Source organism: Ranitomeya imitator, chromosome 1 (assembly GCF_032444005.1).
Source record: "Ranitomeya imitator isolate aRanImi1 chromosome 1, aRanImi1.pri, whole genome shotgun sequence".
NCBI lineage: Eukaryota > Metazoa > Chordata > Amphibia > Anura > Dendrobatidae > Ranitomeya > Ranitomeya imitator.
The window spans coordinates 338,386,033-338,408,035 of NC_091282.1; the positions used below are offsets into that span (position 1 = coordinate 338,386,033).

The following is a 22,003-nucleotide window of genomic DNA, read 5'->3' on the forward strand; positions in this document are numbered from 1 at the left end:
CTACTTCTAAGAAGTCCCTCACCAACTTAGCCTTTCAGGGTTCCAGGATTTTTGGAGCTCGTTTGGACCAGATTATTTCAGACGCAACTGGAGGCAAGAGCACATCCCTTCCTCAGTCCAAGCCAAAACGCTTTTTCAACAGAAAAGGCCCTCGGCCTTTTCGTCCATTTAGCCCGTTTGCAGCCTCAGACTCCTCATCGAAACAAGAGCGCCACCCCGCCGCCTCGGGCGAATGCAAAAAACCTTACAAGCCAACCCCCAGTTGGAGGCCCAGGGGTCAACCTTCCAGGTCCTCTGGGTCCCGTTTCAACAGATACCGTTCTAAGTGACGGGTCGCCCCCACCTGGGAGTCTTTCCAGGGTGGGAGGCAGGCTTCTTTTCTTCAAGGACGTCTGGTTGTCGGTGGTCAGCGACGCCTGGGTCAGAGAGATCATTACCTCCCGGCTACAAAATCGAATTTTCCTCCCTCCCGGAAAATCGCTTTTTTCTCGCTCGTCCACCCAAACAACGTCCCAATTACCCAGTTTGCTTCAGGTCGTGGCATCCCTGGTAGCCGCCGGAGTAGTCGTCTCTGTTCCTTCCAACGAGCGGTTTTCCGGGTTCTACTCGAACCTCTTTGTAGTCCCGAGGAAGGACGGTTCTCTCCGTCCGATTCTGGATTTAAAGCTTCTGAACCACCATGTCCGACCCTGCCACTTCAGGATGGAATCCCTGCTGTCAGTGATCACCGCCATGGAACCCGGGGAGTTTCTCTGCTCGGTGGACATTCAAGATGCGTACCTTCATGTTCCCATTTGTGTACAGCATCAGAAATTCCTTCGGTTTGCAATCCAAGACGATCACTACCAATTCACGGTCCTTTCTTTCGGCCTGGCGTCTGCCCCCCCCAGGGTTTTCACCAAGATCATGGTGGCGGTCATGGCCATTCTTCGTTCCAGGGGGATTCTAATTATCCCCTACCTGGACGATCTGTTGATCAAAGGGTCGTCTCATCGAGACTGTGTTCGAAGTCTCCAAATCTCTCTGGACACTCTGACTCGTCTCGGCTGGATTATCAACCGAGACAATTCCTCTCCGATTCCTTCCCAGCGCCTGTCCTTCCTGGGCATGCAGTTCGACACGAACTTGGCTCTGGTCTTTCTCCCGAAAGATAAATTCTCCATTCTCCTCAAAGCGGTCCGCTCTCTGAAACACCCAGCTCCCCGCTCACTTCGGTTCTGCATGGGAGTCTTGGGAAAGATGGTTGCCTCCATGGAGGCCGTACCCTTCGCCCAGTTCCACACGCACCCTCTCCAGCTGTTTCCTCTATCCACCTGGAACAGGTCCACGAATGCCCTGGACCGTCCCATTCGCCTTCCTCTCCAAGTTTGTCAGTCCCTAATCTGGTGGACTCTGTCCTCCTCAGTCCTGAGAGGAAGATCCTTTCTTCCCCTTCAGTGGCAGGTCATCACCACCGATGCCAGTCTGCTCAGATGGGAGGCAGTCTTCCGACATCACACAGCGCAGGGTCGCTGGTCCACCGAGGAGGCTCTTCTTCCCGTCAACCTCTTGGAGATCAGAGCAATCTTCCTTGCCCTACTCCACTGGCAGTCTCTCCTGACGGGCCTACCCGTCAGCGTTCAATCGGACAATGCCACGGCCGTGGCATACTTGAACCACCAGGGCAGGACTCGCAGCAGTCAAGTAATGGCGGAATCAGCAAAGATTCTTCGGTGGGTGGAACGTCACGTTCCGACCATATCAGCCGTTCACATTCCAGGGATCGAAAATTAAGCAGCTGACTTCCTCAGCCGCCAAGGTCTGGCAGCGGGCGAGTGGTCTCTCCATCCCGCAGTCTTCGATCAAATTTGTCTTCGCTGGGGCACTCCGGACGTCGACCTTATGGCGTCTCAGATGAACCACAAGGTGCCTCAGTTTGTCGCCAGATCCCGGGACCCTCTGGCCATCGGCCACGACGTTCTGGTAATACCATGGTCCCAATTTCAATTTCCCTACCTGTTCCCTCCTCTTCCCTTGATCCCAAGGGTAGTAAAAAAGATAAAGCTAGAGGGGATTCCTGTTATCCTGATAGCGCCAGACTGGCCAAGGCGTCCTTGGTACGCGGAGCTAGTAAACATGCTCGTGGATACCCCTTGGAGTCTCCCAGATCGGCCAGACCTTCTCTCGCTGGGCCCTCTCTTCCACCAGAGATCTCAGTCTCTGAATTTAACGGCATGGCTGTTGAGGCCGCGGTCCTAAAGGAATCCGGCCTTTCTCCACAGGTCATACAGACCATGATCAGTGCCAGAAAGCCGGCGTCTTCTTGCATTTGCCATAGGTACTGGAAGGCTTTCTTCCGGTGGTGCGAAACAAACGAAGTCTTTCCGATGTCTTTTTCCCTTCCGGACTTCCTTGGCTACCTTCAGTCAGGTCTCGACTCGGGTGTGTCCCTCAGTACCCTAAAGGGTCAAGTCTCCGCTTTGTCCATTCTTTTCCAAAGGAACTTGTCTTCCATTTCTCAGGTAAATACCTTTCTATAGGGAGTTGCGCATCTTATTATTATTATTATTAATTGTTATAGCGCCATTTATTCCATGGCGCTTTACATGTGAGTAGGGGTATACATAATAAAAACAAGTACAATAATCTTGAACAATACAAGTCCTAACTGGTACAGGAAGAGTGAGGACCCTGCCCGCGAAGGCTCACAATCTACAAGGGATGGGTGAGAATACAGTAGGCGAGGATAGAGCTGGTCATGCAGCGGTTTGGTCGATCGGTGGTTACTGCAGGTTGTAGGCTTGTCGGAAGAGGTGGGTCTTCAGGTTCTTTTTGAAGGTTTCGATGGTAGGCGAGAGTCTGATGTGTTGTGGTAGAGGGTTCCATCTTGCCCCTCCTTTCCGTTCCCCGTTGGAACCTTGGGACCTTAATCTGGTTCTCGGTGCTCTTCAGGCCGCTCCCTTCGAACCTCTTCAGGACGTGTCATGTTCCCTTCTTTCTTGGAAGGTGGCCTTCCTCATTGCTATCACATCTATTAGGAGGGTCTCCGAGTTGGCAGCCCTATCCTGCCGTTCTCCGTTTCTGATTCTTCATCAGGATAAGATTGTTCTTAGACTGGTCCCTGAGTTTCTTCCCAAGGTGGTCTTCGCTTTCCACATCAATGAGGACATGGTCCTCCCCTCATTTTGTCCTTCCCCGGTTCATCCCCTGGTGAGGTCTCTTCACAAACTAGACGTTGACAGGGCCATTCGGGTCTATCTTTCTAGAACTGCCCCTTTCCGTCAATCCGATTTATCTCCTTGTTTCCAAAAATCGTCGGAAAGGCCTTCAAGTGTCAAAATCCACGATCCCGCGTTGGATTCGCTCAGCGATTATCTGAATCCTACCGTGTTCATGAGACACTGCTCCCTCCAGAGCTGTTGGGGCTTCTTGGGCTGTTCGTCACCAGGCCTCCGCCTTGCAGGTTTGCAAGGCCGCAACCTGGTTGCCTTTGCACACTTTTACGAGGTTCTATAGGGTTCATACCCAAGCCTCGTCTGATGCAGGTTTTGGTAGGAAGGTGCTACAGGTGACGGTTGCGCACCGGCCGACCTGAGCCATTCGTTTTTTTTCTACCCACCCTGTTCTGAGACTGCTTTTGGACGTCCCACGGTTGTCTGTGTCCCCCAATGAAGCGATAAAGCAAGACGGACTTTTGGTACTTACCGTAAAATCTTTCTTGGAGCCTTCATTGGGGGACACAGCACCCTCCCTACTTGTTTGTTCTGGTACGTGTTTGGGGCCTGGTGCCCCAGTTGAGTTGGTACTTATACTTTCTGAGTTATGTCACTTCTCCTACTGCTTTTTACACCAACTGAGGTGCTTGGTGCCTGTCGGTGGGTGTATACTGTCAGGGAGGAGCTACTTTTTTTTTTTTTTTTTTTTTTTTCTTCCCCTTTTTGCATAGTGTCAGCCTCCTAGCAGCAGCATACACACACCGCGACATCATCTCCAATCCTTTGCGCAATGCATCCTTGGGAACGGAGGCCGCCGCTTGCACCGCTGAGAGCCGGGGGCCGTCTGAAGGCAAGTATAACCATATTTTTATTTTTTTACATGAATATGGATCCCAGGGCCTGAAGGAGAGTCTCCTCTCCTCCAGACCCTGGGAACCATCCAGGACCGCTCCCTGAACACACCGTACCCGGCGTATAAGATGACCCCTGACTTTTGAGATGATTTTCAGGGATTAAAAAGTCATCTTATACGCTGGAAAATACGGTACTTTTATTGTGGGGGTCTGTTCTCTGGGACTTATACCGATAATGAAGGGGATGACGCACTGCATTCACTTCTCACTATTCGGAACAACGCTGAGCTGTAGAAGCTAATTGTAGGGGGAAATCCGTGCAGGACAGAGGATTTTACAACAGTGCAGAGTCCTCTTCAATCTTGGGTTGTGGTCCTGAGGTCAGACCTCTATTTTTGACTAATGGCTTGCTTCTAATATATGCCATCACTTAATAACATGGTAGAATATAATGTGCAAAAGACTTCTGTAATTACCGTAGTCTCGTGCTACATGGTTAAACAAAATAACATTTGATGCTAGATATACCCTTTTTCGGAAATCTTTAGGCTATGTGCACACGTTACGGATTCTCTGCGGATCCGCAGCGTTTTTTGCAGTGCAGAAACGCTGCAGATCCGTAATTGATTTACAGTACAATGTAAATCAATGAGAATAAAAAATGCTGTGCACACTTTGCGGAAAATCCGCTGCGGAAATGCTGCGGTTTAAAAGTAGCATGTCACTTCTTTTTTGTGACTCTGCAGCGTTTTTGTACCCATTCCATTATAGAAAACCGCAGGGGTAAAAACCGCAGCAAATCCGCAAGAAAACCGCAGCAAAAACGCACAAAAAGTGCTGCGGAACCGCACAAAAAAAGCAACAAATCCGCAGGTGCGTTTTCTGCCAGGAGAGGCAGAATCCGCACCAGAAATTCCTAAGCCTAATCCGCAACGTGTGCACATAACCTAAAACGCAAGCTTTTCTGTAGAAAGTTGAGAAGTTTATCCTTGGGCATCAAATTCATAATATGCACCAACATCAGGGGTGTGAGCCTAGCGACTACAGATAAGCCCGAGTAAGCAAGGGTGTTCATAAAATCTCGCCGCCTTTTCACCCTTGTGCCTAAAAAGGCATCAGTTTAATGATTGTGTATTTTTTTTTTTATGTACTTTATGCCCAACATGAGTTGTGTACCATGTCTTTTTATTTTCAGCGACCATTGGTACTTAGTCTATTAGTTGAAAACCCAGCTTTATCAGACTGTATAATAAAGTTGCCGCACAAGCTTTTTTTTTTTTCCTCCTTTTGCCACAGGCACCGAGATATGCTCCTGCACACCAAGTAAGACAGTTGCTGCCGCAGCAGTCCATTGCCTGGCAGGTATCGTGCACATGTACGGTACATGTCCATCTTGAACTGTCCTCTCATCTATCTTCCTGCTCCCTTTTCGACCGCTTACAATCAGGCTTCCGGTCACACCACTCCACTGAAACTGCCCTAACTAAGGTCACCAATGACCTATTAACCGCCAAGAGCAAGCGACACTACTCTATCCTCCTCCTCCTGGACCTGTCCTCTGCCTTTGATACAGTGGACCATTCCCTATTACTATAGACCCTGTCATCCCTTGGCATCACAGACTTGGCCCTATCCTGGATCTCGTCATACCTAACTGACCGAACATTCAGGGTCTTCCATTCACACACCACCACCTCACCTCGCCCCCTATCTGTCGGAGTCCCGCAAGGTTCAGTTCTAGGGCCCCTGATCTTCTCCATTTACACTTTTGGCCTGGGACAGCTCATAGAATCTCACGGTTTTCAGTATCATCTCTATGCTGATGATACACAGATCTACATCTCTGAACCAGATATCACCACCCTACTAACCAGAATCCCTCATTGTCTATCCGCTATTTCAACCTTCTTCTCCGCTAGATGTCTAAGGGTATGTGCACACGTCCGGATTTCTTGCAGAAATTTCCTGAAGAAAACCGGAAATTTTCTGCAAGGAATCCGCATTTTTTTTGCGTTTTTTTCGCGTTTTTCTTAGCATTTTGCAAGCGAAATTAGCTTGCAGAATGCTTAAAGTTTTCCAAGCGATCTGTAGCATCGCTTGGAAAACTGACTGACCGGTTGGTCACAAACAGTGTTTGACAAGTGTGACCAACTTTTTACTATAGATGCTGCCTATGCCGCATCTATAGTAAAAAATAGAATGTTTAAAAATAATAAAAAAAATAAATGGTTATACTCACCCTGCAGACAGCCGATCTCCTCAGCGGCATCCATTCCTATAGATGGTGTGTGTGTGTGCAGGACCTTCGATGACGTCGCGGTCACGTGACCAATCACAGGACCGCGACGTCATCGTAGGTCCTTCACACAGACCATCTATAGGAACAGAAGCGGCAGCATGCAGCACAGAGAGGCGGGAAGACACCGGGGCCATCAGAGGGTAAGTATATGACTATTTTTTATTTTAATTCTTTTTTTTTTTTTACTAATTATATGGTGCCCAGTCCGTGGAGGAGAGTCTCCTCTCCTCCACCCTGGGTACCAACCGCACATAATCTGCTTACGTCCTGCATGGTGTGCACAGCCCCATGCGGAAAGTAAGCAGATCAATGCACTCCTAGGTGTGCGGAATCCCCGCAATTCCGCATTTTTAATGAACAAGTTGCTTTTTTTCCCGCAATGCGATTTTTTTCGCGGGAAAAAAAAGCAACATTTGCACTAGAAATGCGGAATACACTGTAATTAATAGGAGGCATATGTAAGTGTTTTTTTCGCGTTTTTATAGCGAAAAAACGTGAAAAATCCTGAACGTGTGCACATGGCCTAAAACTTAACATGGACAAAACAGAATTCATTGTCTTTCCCTCCATCTCACGCGACCCTTCCCCCCCCCCCCCCAACAAACCTATCCATTACAGTAAACGGCTGCCCACTCTCCCCAGTCCCTCAAGCTCGCTGTCTCGGGGTATTCCTTGACACTGATCTCTCCTTCAATTGCATATCCAAGCCTTTTCCACTTCCTGCCGCCTTCAACTCAAAAATATTTCCCGGATCCGTACATTCCTAAACCAAGAATCTGAAAAAACCCTAGTCCATGCCCTCATCATCTCCTGCCTCGACTACTGTAACCTCCTGCTCTGTGGCCTTCCCTCTAACACTCTCGCACCCCTCCAATCTATTCTAAACTCTGCTGCCCGACTAATCCACCTGTCCCCCGCTATTCCCCGGCCTCTCCCCTCTGTCAATCCCTTCATTGGCTCCCCATTACCCAGAGACTCCAGTACAAAAGCCTAACCATGACACACAAAGCCATCCTCAACCTGTCCCCTCCATACATCTGTGACCCCCGTCTCACGGTACTTTCCTGCACGCAACCTCCGATCCTCACAAGATCTCCTTCTCTACTCCCCTCTTATCTCCTCTTCCCACAATCGCATACAAGATTTCTCTCGCGCATCACCCCTACTCTGGAACTCTCTACCACAACATTTCAGACTCTCACCTACCATCGAAATCTTCAAAAGGAACCTGAAGACCTACCTCTTCTGACAAGCCTACAACCTGCAGTAATCACCGATCGACCAAACCACTGCACGACCAGCTCTGCCCTTGCCTATTTTATCCTCGCCCATCCCTTGTAGATTGTGAGGCCTCGCGGGCAGGGTCCTCTCTCCTCCTGTAACAGTTGTGACTTGTATTATTCAAGATTATTGTACCTCTTTTTATGTATACCCCTCCTCACATGTAAAGCGCCATGGAATAAATGGTGCTATAATAATAATAAATAATAATAATGTTGGTTGTTGGATGGTTGCCTTAGCAATTGTCCCATCCAGTGCGCAGCTGCATGTTTTGACATGCCCTGATATAGAAATATAGGGGATTTCTTAGTCCCTTTAAAGCTCCACGGCATTTGTTCGAAGAGTGAGAATGCAATTAACATGTAACAGAAGCCAGGATGCTTGTTATACACTGTAGACCCTTGAGACCTAAGGCGCAATGTTCATTTATTGGGTTCTAAATTTAAGATTTAGTCCTGATTGAATCTGCCAAGCTTTCGTTCGCAATGTAAGTGAGGTGCTTTTTTTAATGTTAAGTGCAAAAGTGCAGTTTAGATGTGAAGATTGTAAGTGATATCTGTTATTTGTATGTAACCCCTTCTCATGTACAGCACCATTGAATCAATGGTGCTATATAAATAATAATATAATAAAAAAGCAAGAGAAACCCCAACACTTGGAAATGTTAAAGGGTTGCTCCATTACTTTTACTTTGACCTATTCTATGAAATCACCAATATTAATTGGAGAGGGTTTGACAACCGGCATTCCCATCAATGAGCGGTTTTCAGTGAAGGTGTGATGTTCGCAGTTGCGCAGCTGAACAGCACACCTCTGTCAGCAATGTAGTGGCCGCAGCCAGGTACTGATTAATTTGAATAAGGGTGGAAGTAATTGCCGACCACAGGTTCTCTATGGGGTTCAGATCAGGTGAATAAGGGTGGCATGTCATTATTTTTTTTCTTTGAGACCTTTACTGGCCAGCCACGCTGTGGAGTAGTTGGAGGTATGTGATGGAGCATTGTCCTGCATAAAAATCATGTTTTTCTTGAACGATACCGACTTCTTCCTGTACCACTGCTTGAAGAAGTTGTCTTCCAGAAACTGGCAGTAGGTCTGGGAGTTGAGCTTCACTCCATCCTCAACCCAAAAAGGACCCACAAATTCATCTTTGATACCAGTCCATACCAGTACCCCACCTCCACCTTGCTGGCGTCTGAGTCGGAGTGGAACTCTCTGCCCTTTACTGATCCAGCCTCTGGCCCATCAAGAGTCACTCATTTCATCAGTCCATAAAACCTTTGAAAAGTCAGTCTTAAGATATTTCTTGGCCCAGTCTTCACGTTTTATCTTATGTTTCTTGTTCAAAGGTGGTCGTTTTTCAGCCTTCCTTACCGTGGCCATGTCCCGGAGTATCGCACACCTTATGCTTTTTGATACTCCAGTAACGTTGCAACTCTGAAATATGGAAAAACTGGTGGCAAATGGCATCTTGGCAGCTTCACGCTTGATTTTCCTCAATTCATGGGCAGTTATTTTGCGCCTTTTTTGACCAACACGCTTCTTGCGACCCTGTTGGCTATTTGCCATGAAACGCTTGATTGTTCGGTCATCACACTTCAAAAGTTTGGCAATTTCAAGACTGCTGCATCCCTCTGCAAGACATCTCACAATTTTGGACGTTTCAGAGCCCGTAAAATCTCTCTTCTGACCCATTTTGCCAAAGGAAAGGAAGTTGCCTAATAATTAAGCACACCTTATATAGGGTTTTGATGTCGTTAGAAATCACCCCTCATTACAGAGATGCACATCACCTGATTTACTTAATTGGTAATTGACTCTCAAGCATGAACAGCTTGTAGTAGGACATGTATAAAAAGTGTCGTGATCAAAATACAACTTGCCTAATAATTCTGCACACAGTGTAGGATTGTCCATCAATATAAAAGTACGGTAGTTCAGCAACCCTTTAGACAAATTTAAAATCTGATTTATACATTTTTTATTTTTTTGAAGCATACCAACATTTTCTTCAAGACGACATTTGGCACATTGTTACAGGCCACCCAGTACTATAGTCACTGCATTTAAATTCAAAACTGTATCAGTGTAAATGTTTTGTGAAAAATGTCTAAAAGTTAATGTTTATGCTGCAAAGCATAACCCTAGCCTGAGACACGCAGCGCATTGTAAAAATAGTTTCAAGATGAGCAGTTTGCACGAGTCATTTTGCCTATGTCAGCATTCACATATTCACAAAATCATCAAACTGAAGAAACCAAAAATCTCTGATCCACATACTACTAAACAAATGACTCCTGAAGTCTGTAAATTGCGTAGGAATTGCTTAGATGTGCATCTGTTTTCTACTTAAAGGTAACCTGTCACGCCCAAAATCGAAGGTGAGCTAAGCCCACCAGCATCAGGGGCTTATCTACAGCTTTCTGTATTGCTGTAGATAAGCATCCGATGTATCCTGAAAGATGAGAAATAAAGGTTATATTATACTCACCCAGGGGCGGTCCCGCTGCGGTCCCGGTCCGATGGGCGTCGCGGTCCGGGGCCTCCCATCTTCATAGGATGATGTCCTCTTCTTGTATTCACGCTGCGGCTCCAGCGCAGGCATACTTTGTCTGACCTGTTGAGGGCAGAGCAAAGTACTGCAGTGCGCAGGCGCCGGGAAAGGTCAGAGGCGCCTGGCACCTGAGCACTGCAGTACTTTGCTCTGCCCTCAACAGGGCAGACAAAGTACGCCGGAGCCGCAGCGTGAATACAAGAAGAGGACGTCCTCGTAAGAAGATGGGAGGCCCCAACCGGACTGTGACGCCCTTCGGACCAGAACCGGACCAGGATCGCCCCTGGGTGAGTATAATATAGCTTCTTTTTCTCATCTTTCAGGATACATCGGGGGCTTATCTACAGCATTACAGAATGCTGTAGATAAGCCCCTGATGCTGGTGGGCTTAGCTCACCTTCGATTTTGGGGGTGACAGGTTCCCTATACTTTAGTGAGAAAATATTGGATTAAGGGACCTTTTTAATTAACAATATTTACATATTTGATTTCTACTTTTGCATAGCAAAGAAGTAAAAACAATTGGATTGTTATCTCTCTATTCACTGCAGATACTTTACTGAGTGAGAAACTGAGATCTCCAAATTCTTTTCCCCATGTATTGGCATGCTTTAACCTTCTCCACCTTTCAATAACAGGGCGACAGCAGTATTCGATATTTTGAGATCACGGATGAATCGCCTTATGTTCACTACCTCAGCACTTTCAGCAGCAAAGAACCGCAGAGAGGAATGGGGTACATGCCAAAGCGAGGACTTGATGTGAACAAGTGTGAAATTGCCAGGTACTGAGATATTGGCAAAACATTAGATGACTTGATCTTTTCTATACCTTGCAGTGTCAGTGCAGGTATTGTGACAGTAGAAGTATATATTCTGTACACTTTTTCACAAGTTCAGTATGATACTTTTTGAATCCATAATGGCAAGATCAAGTTATGCCATGTACACTTTAAGTTCATGTGTTCTGTTCACATATTCAGTTGACAAAAATGGAAACCAAATTTTCCAGTACAGAAGGGGTGAGGAACCTCAGGCCTCAAGAGTGTTTGAGGCCAACAATGACCTTGTCTCACACCCCCCAGGCTATTTTCCAGGGACCACAGCTCTCTGGCCATCAGCTGCATTTTGACGCCCGCTGGCCCCTTTTATTTTTTCATACTTTATTAGCATGTTCTCCCATCCCACACTAGAAGACAGCAGAGGCAGCACCTCCTGTCTATACTGAAGCCCCCCTCGTGTCTCCTGTGTGGTGTCTATACTGAAGCCCCCCTCGCGTCTCCTGTGTGGTGTCTATACCGCAGCCCCACGCGTCTCCTGTGTGGTGTCTATACCGCAGCCCCACGCGTCTCCTGTGTGGTGTCTATACCGCAGCCCCACGCGTCTCCTGTGTGGTGTCTATACCGCAGCCCCACGCGTCTCCTGTGTGGTGTCTATACCGCAGCCCCACGCGTCTCCTGTGTGGTGTCTATACCGCAGCCCCACGCGTCTCCTGTGTGGTGTCTATACCGCAGCCCCACGCGTCTCCTGTGTGGTGTCTATACCGCTGCCCCACGTGTCTCCTGTGTGGTGTCTATATCGCTGCCCCACGTCTCTCCTGTGTGGTGTATTTTGTAGATCTCCCAGTTCTTGAGTTCTATAAATGTAACTGGAACAGTGATGAATTTCTCACTGTGAGGAGACATGCAGTGTAATATACATCTGTGTTCCATATGACTTAAGGTACCGTCACACTCAGCGACGCTGCAGCGATATAGACAACAAGCCGATCACTGGAGCGTCGCTGTTTAGGTCGCTGTAGAGACGTCAAACACAGTAACTCCAGAACGATGCAGGAGCGATCCAGTGACGTAATGGCGATTCGCTTATCGTTCTCGCTGGCGTCGTTGCTTTTGATGTCAAACATGACGATACACGCTGACCTGACGACCAAATAAAGTTCTGGCCTTCTAGCTCCGACCAGCGATGGCACAGCGGGATCCTGATCGCTGCTGCGTGTCAAACACAACGAGATCGCTATCCAGGATGCTGCAACGTCACGGATCATTGACGTTCTTGTTGTAAAGTTGCTGAGTGTGACGGTACCTTTACTGCTACGAAATCTTTGCAAAACTTATCACAAGGAGTGCCCCCTCCTGTGATAAGCAGCTCACTGTCAATAGACTGTACATAGAGAGCCTAGTGTAGGTGAAGTTCCCTTTCTCAGCCCTACTACATGGTACATCTAGAAAACGTTAAAAAATGAAGGTACTTGACACAAAAATTGGCCAATTAGTGTGAGCTCTACAGCCAGCAACATGGCGTACCCCTTTGTTGGGACCCTAAACCTAACATGATGCATTTCCTGGGCTAAAAGTACAATTATATGGGCAGGTAGAATCAAGCGCTATTTAAACAGCCTTAGGCTGATGATGTGTAGAGTGTTCAGTCTGAAGACCTGTACTACAAATATCAAATAAATGACCAACAGTTCCAAACAAAAGTGTGAACAGGTGCAAGAAAGCCGCCCTATATAACTAGTAAATTAAAATCTCAAAAGCCGGGCAGATTCCCTTTACTAATTTGGATGCCGTCTTGTTTACAACAGTCTCCTAAATCTCTTTATTTCAAAGGTATGCAGTGTGATCAAGCCATGTTCTATAAATAACAGACTAAGTTTCTAGAGTTGTATTTTGAAGAAAATGTTAATTTATTAGCTGCTGAAAAGCTTGTAGTAAACAAGGCGCTTTTTTTCTTTCTCCCCCTTTAAGGTTTTACAAACTTCATGAGAGGAAATGTGAGCCAATTATCATGACTGTTCCCAGGAAGGTGAGTTCATTAAAGTCTACTTATTTTTAGATGTAGGAATCTTTACGGCAGGGATCTGGGTTCATTGTATATCCATAGAGATGTGTCTGAATTTGATGTATTATTGCTAGTGTCTTAAAGGGGTTATCTAGGATTTTTTTTTTCTCGTGAGGCTAAAACAGACAGGCTGGTAGTTGGCAACTATCTGCCGGTCATTGGCTAAGGGCAGTTACAGACAGCTCTTGGTGGAGATTCTGCTGCTTCATGTTATCTTCCACGCTGCTCTGTCTATGGGGTGACACTGCTGATGTCATGCTGGCTCTACACATATAAGGTAGCGGGGAGCTGGTTATTAATGACCATGACTTCAGGAGTCCTGCCCCGTCAACAGAGCAGAAGAGAAGCAGCTACTATGTCAACATGAGGTCGCCTGCAGGACTGTTATGAGCCGGCAGAGATGTTTGCCAGGCACCACAGGCAGGTAGTTGCCAACTACCTGCCTGTAAGTTCTTTGTCCCATAGAAAAAAAAAAAAGTGAAATGGTCCTGTATAACCCCATTAAAGGAATTTGCAGAATACTAGTAAAAGTGCCATCATGTCCCAACACATTTGTTAAGGTAAAGATAAATTGCAAAACTGTTAATGAATAATATGATACTAAAATAGGTCAATATCCAACAATATCCCAGCGAGAACCTGATACTGTTGTGATATACATATTTAAGGGCGCAGTCAGAGAGCCGTGTAACACGGACGACAATCGCATTGCAATGCTCGGGCTGGCGGCCTGCTCTCCTGACTTGTGACAGCTGCATAGAAATACAAGCTGTCATGCTCGGGTTAGGAGAGCAGACGCTATTGTTGTACGTGTTATACGTCGGTCGGACTGCACCATAAAGGGGTTGTCCAGATCAAACAAAACTTTCCTCAAGGTGCTGGATATGTAAAACATAAGCACATTCATACTCTCCTACTCACTAGCACATGGACTCTGCGCTGTAGTCTGCACAGAGCCAATGAACGGTGGTTTATGATACAATAAAAACACAAACTAAAGACAAAACGCCTAAAATTAATACGCAGGTTCACAAATCCTGTGGATAACAAACATACATACACAGTGCGTCAGCACATTACAATTAATGAATAGGATACTTGGTTAATTCATTTTTTTTTCCCACCAAAAAGCATATGCCATCGAATCACAACAAGCTGTAGCTCATGGACTATCCCTACATCTTTTAATATGCCCCCTGTGCCACCCTGACCTCAAACGAAGAGGCTTTAATTCTTAAGGGACTGTGCACACTGTCTTTTTTTGAGGGTTGTAAAACGACTTGATGTGCATATGCTCTATCCTTTGTAACTTTTGTTAACTGCCAAGAAGCAGTTGAGTGACTAGTCCATTCTTCTACCGGATGCTAGAAATAAGTAAAATATGGAATCAAGGGGGTAAAAATCCCTGCCAGGGAGGCCGTCGTGAAAGGCGTCCAAAAAGACCCCAAATAATTTGCTTCAGACTTAATGCCGACGTTTTTTGTTTTTTTTTCCAAGTCTTGTGCCTCAAAAATTGTGGGTACGTTCAGGCTTTTGTGTAACCCCTTAGGGTATGTGCACACGATGCAGATTTAGTGCAGAAAAATCTGCTGCAGTTCTGCACTAAATCTGCATCTCCTGGCAGAATCTGCAGGTGCGTTTTTGATGCGTTTTTGATGCGTTTTTTGAGCACCAATCTGCACAAAAAACGCATGAAAAACGCATCAAAAACGCACCTGCAGATTTCTATTATGGAGGGGTGCAGAAACGCTGCAGAACTGCACAAAAGAAGTGACAGGCACTTCTTTGAAAACTGCAGCGTTTCTGCGCAGATTTTTCTGCACCATGTGCACAGATTTTTTTTTTTCCCATTGATTTACATTGTACTGTGATCACAGTGCAGTTCTGCAGCGTTTCTGCTGCAGAAAAATCTGCAGCAGTTCTGCACTAAATCTGCATCGTGTGCACATACCCTTAGACTTGCTCATTGCATTCCTTCCCGTAATATGTAGACAGTACGGAATATTGTGCGGGTTCTACACAAGAAATTAAAGACCATTCCATGTGAAGTCTGTGCCATGCAGTGATGTGTAAATCATTCCAAATTTACCAATACACTTTTTAGGAAGGACTCTTTTTGGGGTGAGTTGATTTGATTTAGCTTTGCTCTAATATGAGGATGCTTTCTACTTGGAATGACTTGAGTGAAAAATTTCCACTTAAGATACCGTGCAACAGATTCACCTATGGGCGCATACACTTTTAATGAAAATCATTTTATGACTAAACGGCTTACTTTTTGTACTCCTAAGCTTCAGGAATCCTTTTACATGTTTTTTTTTTTTTTTCCTCCTTCTAGTCTGATCTTTTCCAGGATGACTTATACCCAGATACTGCCGGCCCAGAAGCCCCCATTGAAGCAGAAGAGTGGTTTGATGGGAAAAATGCTGATCCAGTTTTAATATCCCTAAAAGATGGGTACATGCCAAGCAAGAATCGGGATTTGCATGTGGTAAAGAAAAATATTTTGGGAAGCAAGCCACTAGCGCAAAAGAAGTCTGAGCCATCCAGCACCCCCAAACCAGCATCACAACCTTCTATTCCTGTAAGTAAATAATAATAATTAAAATAAAAAAAGTGCTTATATTCCGGAGTTTAGTCATGTCTGTGGTGTCTGTTTTAGCCACCACATAAAAGGTGTTTTGTGACCTTTTTTTAGGGCGGTTGGTTACTTCAAACATTCAGTTGAGCAGATGTATTACATGCGAAGCAGACGTTAACCATTTGCCCATGTCAATTAGAAGTAATTTGTCATTGGGATCAACCCTCATAAGCCGTCTATATAGGCATGAAGGTCATAGGAAGTTGAATAAAATGGAACGTTATCTGCAATCCAACATTTTATTCCAGAGAAATCCATGTTTTTCTTACCTGTAAATGAGCTAAGATCTACGGGTTGGACACTGATCTCCCCAACAATTGGCCTCCAGAGTATATTTTAAAATCCCCTCTAGAGGCAGAATCTTAAAGAAATCTGTCTCTCATAACTTTTAACAGCTAACTTGCATACAAGAAAAAAAGTGGATTTGTCTGGCACAAGAATTCGGATTGCAGATATCGAGGCATTATACTCGGCTTCCTCTGACCTACATGCCCATATATATATAGATGGCTGGGGGGGGTGATCCTACTAACCGATCCCCCGTTAATCAGGCCAGTTATGATTTTCTGTAGGTGCTCTGAAAAATGAAGTGTAGAGTTTTGTTGCCATGAGCAACTATTCTACTTTTGTTCGTTCGTATTGAAACCTTTGTTGCTGTTTGTTTATATGTGCATTAAAAAGTCTTTACTTAAAGGTTTGTTTTCATCTAAACAATTATCACCTTTTCGCATGATATGTGATAAATTGCTGATTGCCGGGTTCCCCACTGATCCTGAAAATAGGACTCTGAAATGCCTAAAAGAGAGCGCAGCTCCAGTTTATAGACCATTACGTTGCCGGGTATAGTGGATTGCCAGGAACTGCTTTCAGGGTCTCAATTGTTAAGATTAGTGGCGGTTTCTATCTGTAAAGCCCCCACAAAACAGAAAGTTATCACTTATACTGTGAGCATATACAAACTTTTTCACCAATCTGGAGGTTAAATGATAAAGCCCTTTACAGTTGGCCATAATTAGAGATTATCCCCCTAAGGGCTGGTCAAGTTTTAGTTCTGGTGTTCGGATTTTTTTCCTTCCCCTTCATAGGCGAGCCATAAATAATTTTTTCATTTTTCCTTCCACATAGCCATATGAGGGCTTGTTTTTTGCAGGATGAATTGTTCTTTTGAATATCATTCATTTGCCTTCTAATGTACTGAAAAATGGAGAATAAATTCAATGTGAGGAGTAAAAGAGGGGGGGGGGGGGGAAATAGTGGGGGGGGAGGGTTTAATAGAATTTTGTTAAATAACATGGAGATATTATGCAGGTCAGTAAGATTACAGCAATACCTAACTTGCAGGTTTTCTTATTATTTATTTTTTCTTTCACGAATGAAATGTAAAAATTTGTAAACTGGAAAGAGAAATTGCTGGTATAGCTATTTTCCTTGTTCAGTCTATGGCTCTGGGTGAGGGATTGTTTTTTGCAGGGTGACATCACTTTTTACATTGGTAAGGTATTTTTATGGATACGTTTTGATGTAGTCTTGTAGTTGCCAAAAGAACTGCAATTCTGCCATTTTGATCTCTTTATCTCCATTTAAAAATAAACATCTAATTAGAATTTTTTTTTTAAACCTTTTTTTCTTTTATACTGTAATCCCTTCCCGACCTTTGACGCCACGTAGGCGTCATGAAAGTCGGTGCCAATCCGACCCATGACGCCTATGTGGCGTCATGGAAAGATCGCGTCCCTGCAGATCGGGTGAAAGGGTTAACTCCCATTTCACCCGATCAGCAGGGACAGGGGGAGTGATAGTTTAGCCCAGGGGGGGGGGGGGTGGCTTCACACGCCTCCCCCCCCCCGTGGCTACGATCACTCTGATTGGCTGTTGAAAGTGAGACTACAAATCGCTCTGATTGGCTGTTGAAAGTGAAACTGCCAATCAGAGCGATTTGTAATATTTCACCTATTATAACTGGTGAAATATTACAATCCAGCCATGGCCGATGCTGCAATATCATCGGCCATGGCTGGAAACACTAATGTGCCCCCACCCCACCGATCGCCCCCCCCAGCCCTCCGATCTGTCCGGTACAATGCTCCGGCTCCCCTCCGTCCTGTGCTCCGCTCCCCCCATGCTTTTGTCCGCTCCCCCCGTGCTCCAATCACCCTCCCCGTGCTCCAATCTCCCCCCGTGCACTCCGTTCCACCCCCGTGCTCCGTTCCACCCCCCCACCCCCCCCCCACCCCATCATACTTACCGATCCTGCCGGGGTCCATCCGTCTTCTCCCTGGGCGCCGCCATCTTCCAAAATGGCGGGCGCATGCGTAGTGCGCCCGCCGAATCTGCCGGCCGGCAGATTCGTTCCAAAGTGCATTTTGATCACTGAGATACTAAATGACCCCCCCCCATCTTTGTCACCCCCATAGGTAGGGACAATAAAAAAATAAAGAATTTTTTTTTTTCCCCACTAATGTTAGAATAGGGCTAGGGGTAGGACTAGGGTTAGGACTAGGGGTAGGGTTTCGGTATATGCACACGTATTCTGGTCCTCTGCGGATTTTTCCGCTGCGGATTTGATAAATCCGCAGTGCTAAACCGCTGCGGATTTACCGCGTTTTTTCTGCGCATTTCACTGCGGTTTTACAACTGCGATTTTCTATTGGAGCAGTTGTAAAACCGCTGCGGAATCCGCACAAAGAAGTGACATGCTGAGGAATGTAAACCGCTGCGTTTCCGTGCATTTTTTCCGCAGCATGTGTACAGCGATTTTTTTTTTTTTTTTTGCCCCATAGGTTTACATTGAACTGTAAACTCATGGGAAACTGCTGCGGATCCGCAACGTTTTCCGCAGCGTGTGCACATACCTTTAGAATTAGGCTATGTGCACACGGTGCGGATTTGGCTGCGGATCCGCAGCGGATTGGCCGCTGCGGATTCGCAGCAGTGTTCCATCAGGTTTACAGTACCATGTAAACCTATGGAAAACCAAATCCGCTGTGCCCATGGTGCGGAAAATACCGCGGCCGGAAACGGTGCGTTGTATTTTCTGCAGCATGTCAATTCTTTGTGCGGATTCCGCAGCGTTTTACACCTGTTCCTCAATAGGAATCCGCAGGTGAAATCCGCACAAAAAACACTGAAAATCCGCAGGTAAAACGCAGTGCCTTTTACCCGCGGATTTTTCAAAAATGATGCTGAAAAATCTCACACGAATCTGCAACGTGGGCACATAGCCTTAGGGTTAGGGTTGTGGCTAGGGTTGTGATTAGGGTTATGGCTACAGTTAGGATTAGGGTTAGGGGTGTGGGGGGGTTAGTGTTGGAGGTAGAATTGAGGGGTTACCACTGTTTAGGCACATCAGGGGTCTCCAAACGCAACATGGCGCCACCATTGATTCCAGCCAATCTCGTATTCAAAAAGTCAAATGGTGCTCCCTCAATTCCGAGCCCCGACGTGTGCCCAAACAGTGGTTTACCCCCACATATGGGGTATCGGCGTACTTAGGACAAACTGGACAACATCATTTGGGGTCCAATTTTTCCTATTACCCTTGGCAAAATAGGAAATTCCAGGCTAAAAAATCATTTTTGAGGAAAGAAAAATTATTTTTTATTTTCATGGCTCTGCGTCATAAACTTCTGTGAAGCACCTGGGGGTTTAAAGTGCTCAATATGCATCTAGATAAGTTCCTTGGGGGGTCTAGTTTCCAAAATGGGGTCACTTGTGGGGGAGCTCCAATGTTTAGGCACACAGGGGCTCTCCAAACGCGACATGGTGTCCGCTAACAATTGGAGCTAATTTTCCATTCAAAAAGTCAAATGGCGCGCCTTCCCTTCCGAGCCCTGCCGAGTGCCCAAACAGTGGTTTACCCCCACATGAGGTATCGGCGTACTCGGGAGAAATTGCCCAACAAATTTTATGATCCATTTTATCCTATTGCCCATGTGAAAATGAAAAAATTGAAGCTATAAGAATTTTTGTGTGAAAAAAAAGTACTTTTTCATTTTTACGGATCAATTTGTGAAGCACCTGGGGGTTCAAAGTGCTCACTATGCATCTAGATAAGTTCCTTGGGGCATCTAGTTTCCAAAATGGGGTCACTTGTGGGGGAGCTCCAATTTTTAGGCACACGGGGGCTCTCCAAACGTGACATGGTGTCCGCTAAAGAGTGCAGCCAATTTTTCATTCAAAAAGTCAAATGGCGCTCCTTCCCTTCCAAGCTCTGCCGTGCGCCCAAACAGTGGTTTACCCCCACATATGAGGTATCAGCGTACTCGGGACAAATTGGACAACAACTTTCGTGGTTCAGTTTCTCCTTTTACCATTGGCAAAATAAAAAAATTCTTGCTAAAAGATAATTTTTGTGACTAAAAAGTTAAATGTTCATTTTTTTCCTTCCATGTTGCTTCTGCTGCTGTGAGGCACCTGAAGGGTTAATAAACTTCTTGAATGTGGTTTTGAGTACCTTGAGGGGTGCAGTTTTTAGAATGGTGTCACTTTTGGGTATTTTCAGCCATATAGACCCCTCAAACTGACTTCAAATGTGAGGTGGTCCCTAAAAAAAATGGTTTTGTAAATTTCGTTGTAAAAATGAGAAATCGCTGGTCAAATTTTAACCCTTATAACTTCCTAGCAAAAAAAAATTTTGTTTCCAAAATTGTGCTGATGTAAAGTATACATGTGGGAAATGTTATTTATTAACTATTTTGTGTCACATAACTCTCTGGTTTAACAGAATAAAAATTCAAAATGTGAAAATTGCGAAATTTTCACCAAATTTCCGTTTTTATCACAAATAAACGCAGAATTTATTGACCTAAATTTACCACTAACATGAAGCCCAATATGTCACGAAAAAACAATCTCAGAACCGCTAGGATCCATTGAAGCGTTCCTGAGTTATTACCTCATATTATTACCACATAAAGGGACACTGGTCAGAATTGCAAAAAACGGCAAGGTCTTTAAGGTCAAAATAGGCTGGGTCATGAAGGGGTTAATTGTATTTTGCAGTCCCCTTAGGGGACTTGAACCTATGATCATCCGATCGCCTGTACGAGATCCAGCAATACTGTAGTATTAGTGTATTTATCATTAAAACCCTGTCTCCTCCGTCATGATGGGCACATGGATCTTTAGCAGGTCACAATCATGGCAGGGGTGGAATTAAAATGGCACACCTCCCCTCCCCCATGGGTCGTACACTGTAAGTATCGCAGTCAGAGAATGACAGCGATAACAAACTGCTGAAAGGCTGAAATACAGATTAAGTTGATGTCTTTAAAGAACAGTAAAGTGGATTGTTGCATCACTAATCACCATTTTAAATATTCTGTTAGATTTCGGTGCACGGGCTGGACTGTGCGCTAGGTCTTCCCCTGTGTCTGTGATTCCCGATCTTCCATCTGCCTCCGGTCTGTGAATGACCGCTCTCCTCTTTGAAATCTCAGCAGTGACCTGTCATTCAAAGACCGGAGGCAGACGTAAAGCCGGGAATCAGACAGGGAGGAGAAGACCGAGTTTACAGTCCGGCCCGTGCACGGAAATGTAATTGGTAGAAAGCTTCAAATGGTGATTAACTTACTGACATGTGATGTACTGGTATGTCATATGCCTGCTCCCTGACTAGACCTAGCGCATATATCTGTCTCTAATAGCCACCTGTGGAGCAGAGCTCTGCCCACGGCTGTTAACCTGTTAAATGCTGCTGTTAATCTCTGACAGTAACACATACAGCACGGCCAGCAGGGGAGCACATCATTTTATGCGCCCATCGGTGCATTGTCACGTGAACAGAAAAGTCTGATCGATTAAAATATAAAATACATTAATCCAATCGGTAAACAGCGTAACAAGAGGAAAAAATCAAAACACTAGAATCAAAACCTTACAATTAGCCCAAAGTGATATTAATAAAAACATTGGCTTAACACCTTAATGTCCAATGGTTAACATGGCCCGTCATGTCCTTGTGTCCGTTCCCGCTCCATGCCGTGCTATGTCCATCATGCATTTAAACTGTCACTGGTGGTAAACGCAGTGGCAGCTCCGTGACGACATCTATCAGACAGCTGAGGTGCAGGGACCCATGCCGTTAGTCCCCGGACCCCGCAATCAGTCTGACCAATCACACTATGAACACATAGGAGATGCTGAAATATAACTCAATCCACAAAAAAATGCTCCCACTCAGGTCTGTCATCTGTTAACGGAAATATAGGGGGCTTCCACATTACTGGTAGTACAGAGGCTCTGGAAAAGTGAAATGGCTCCTACCCCCCCAAAGAAATTCAGCAAATTCTGCGCTTCTAAATGCCCCTCTTCCTTCTGAACCCCAGTGTGTATAAAC

General features: G+C 45.5%; 1 protein-coding gene across 3 annotated transcripts in view; it reads left to right on the top strand.

Annotated features, from left to right (window-relative positions):
• The window catches only part of CORO1C (coronin 1C), a 143,560-nt gene that overhangs the window by 114,490 nt on the left and 7,067 nt on the right, over nt 1–22,003 (top strand). For all 3 annotated transcript variants that reach the window (XM_069759639.1, XM_069759644.1, XM_069759648.1), the window contains exons 8-10: nt 10,821–10,966; nt 12,932–12,989; nt 15,364–15,609. In XM_069759639.1, the coding sequence (XP_069615740.1) occupies nt 10,821–10,966; nt 12,932–12,989; nt 15,364–15,609 (450 nt within the window). The remainder of the gene's footprint in view (nt 1–10,820; nt 10,967–12,931; nt 12,990–15,363; nt 15,610–22,003) is intronic.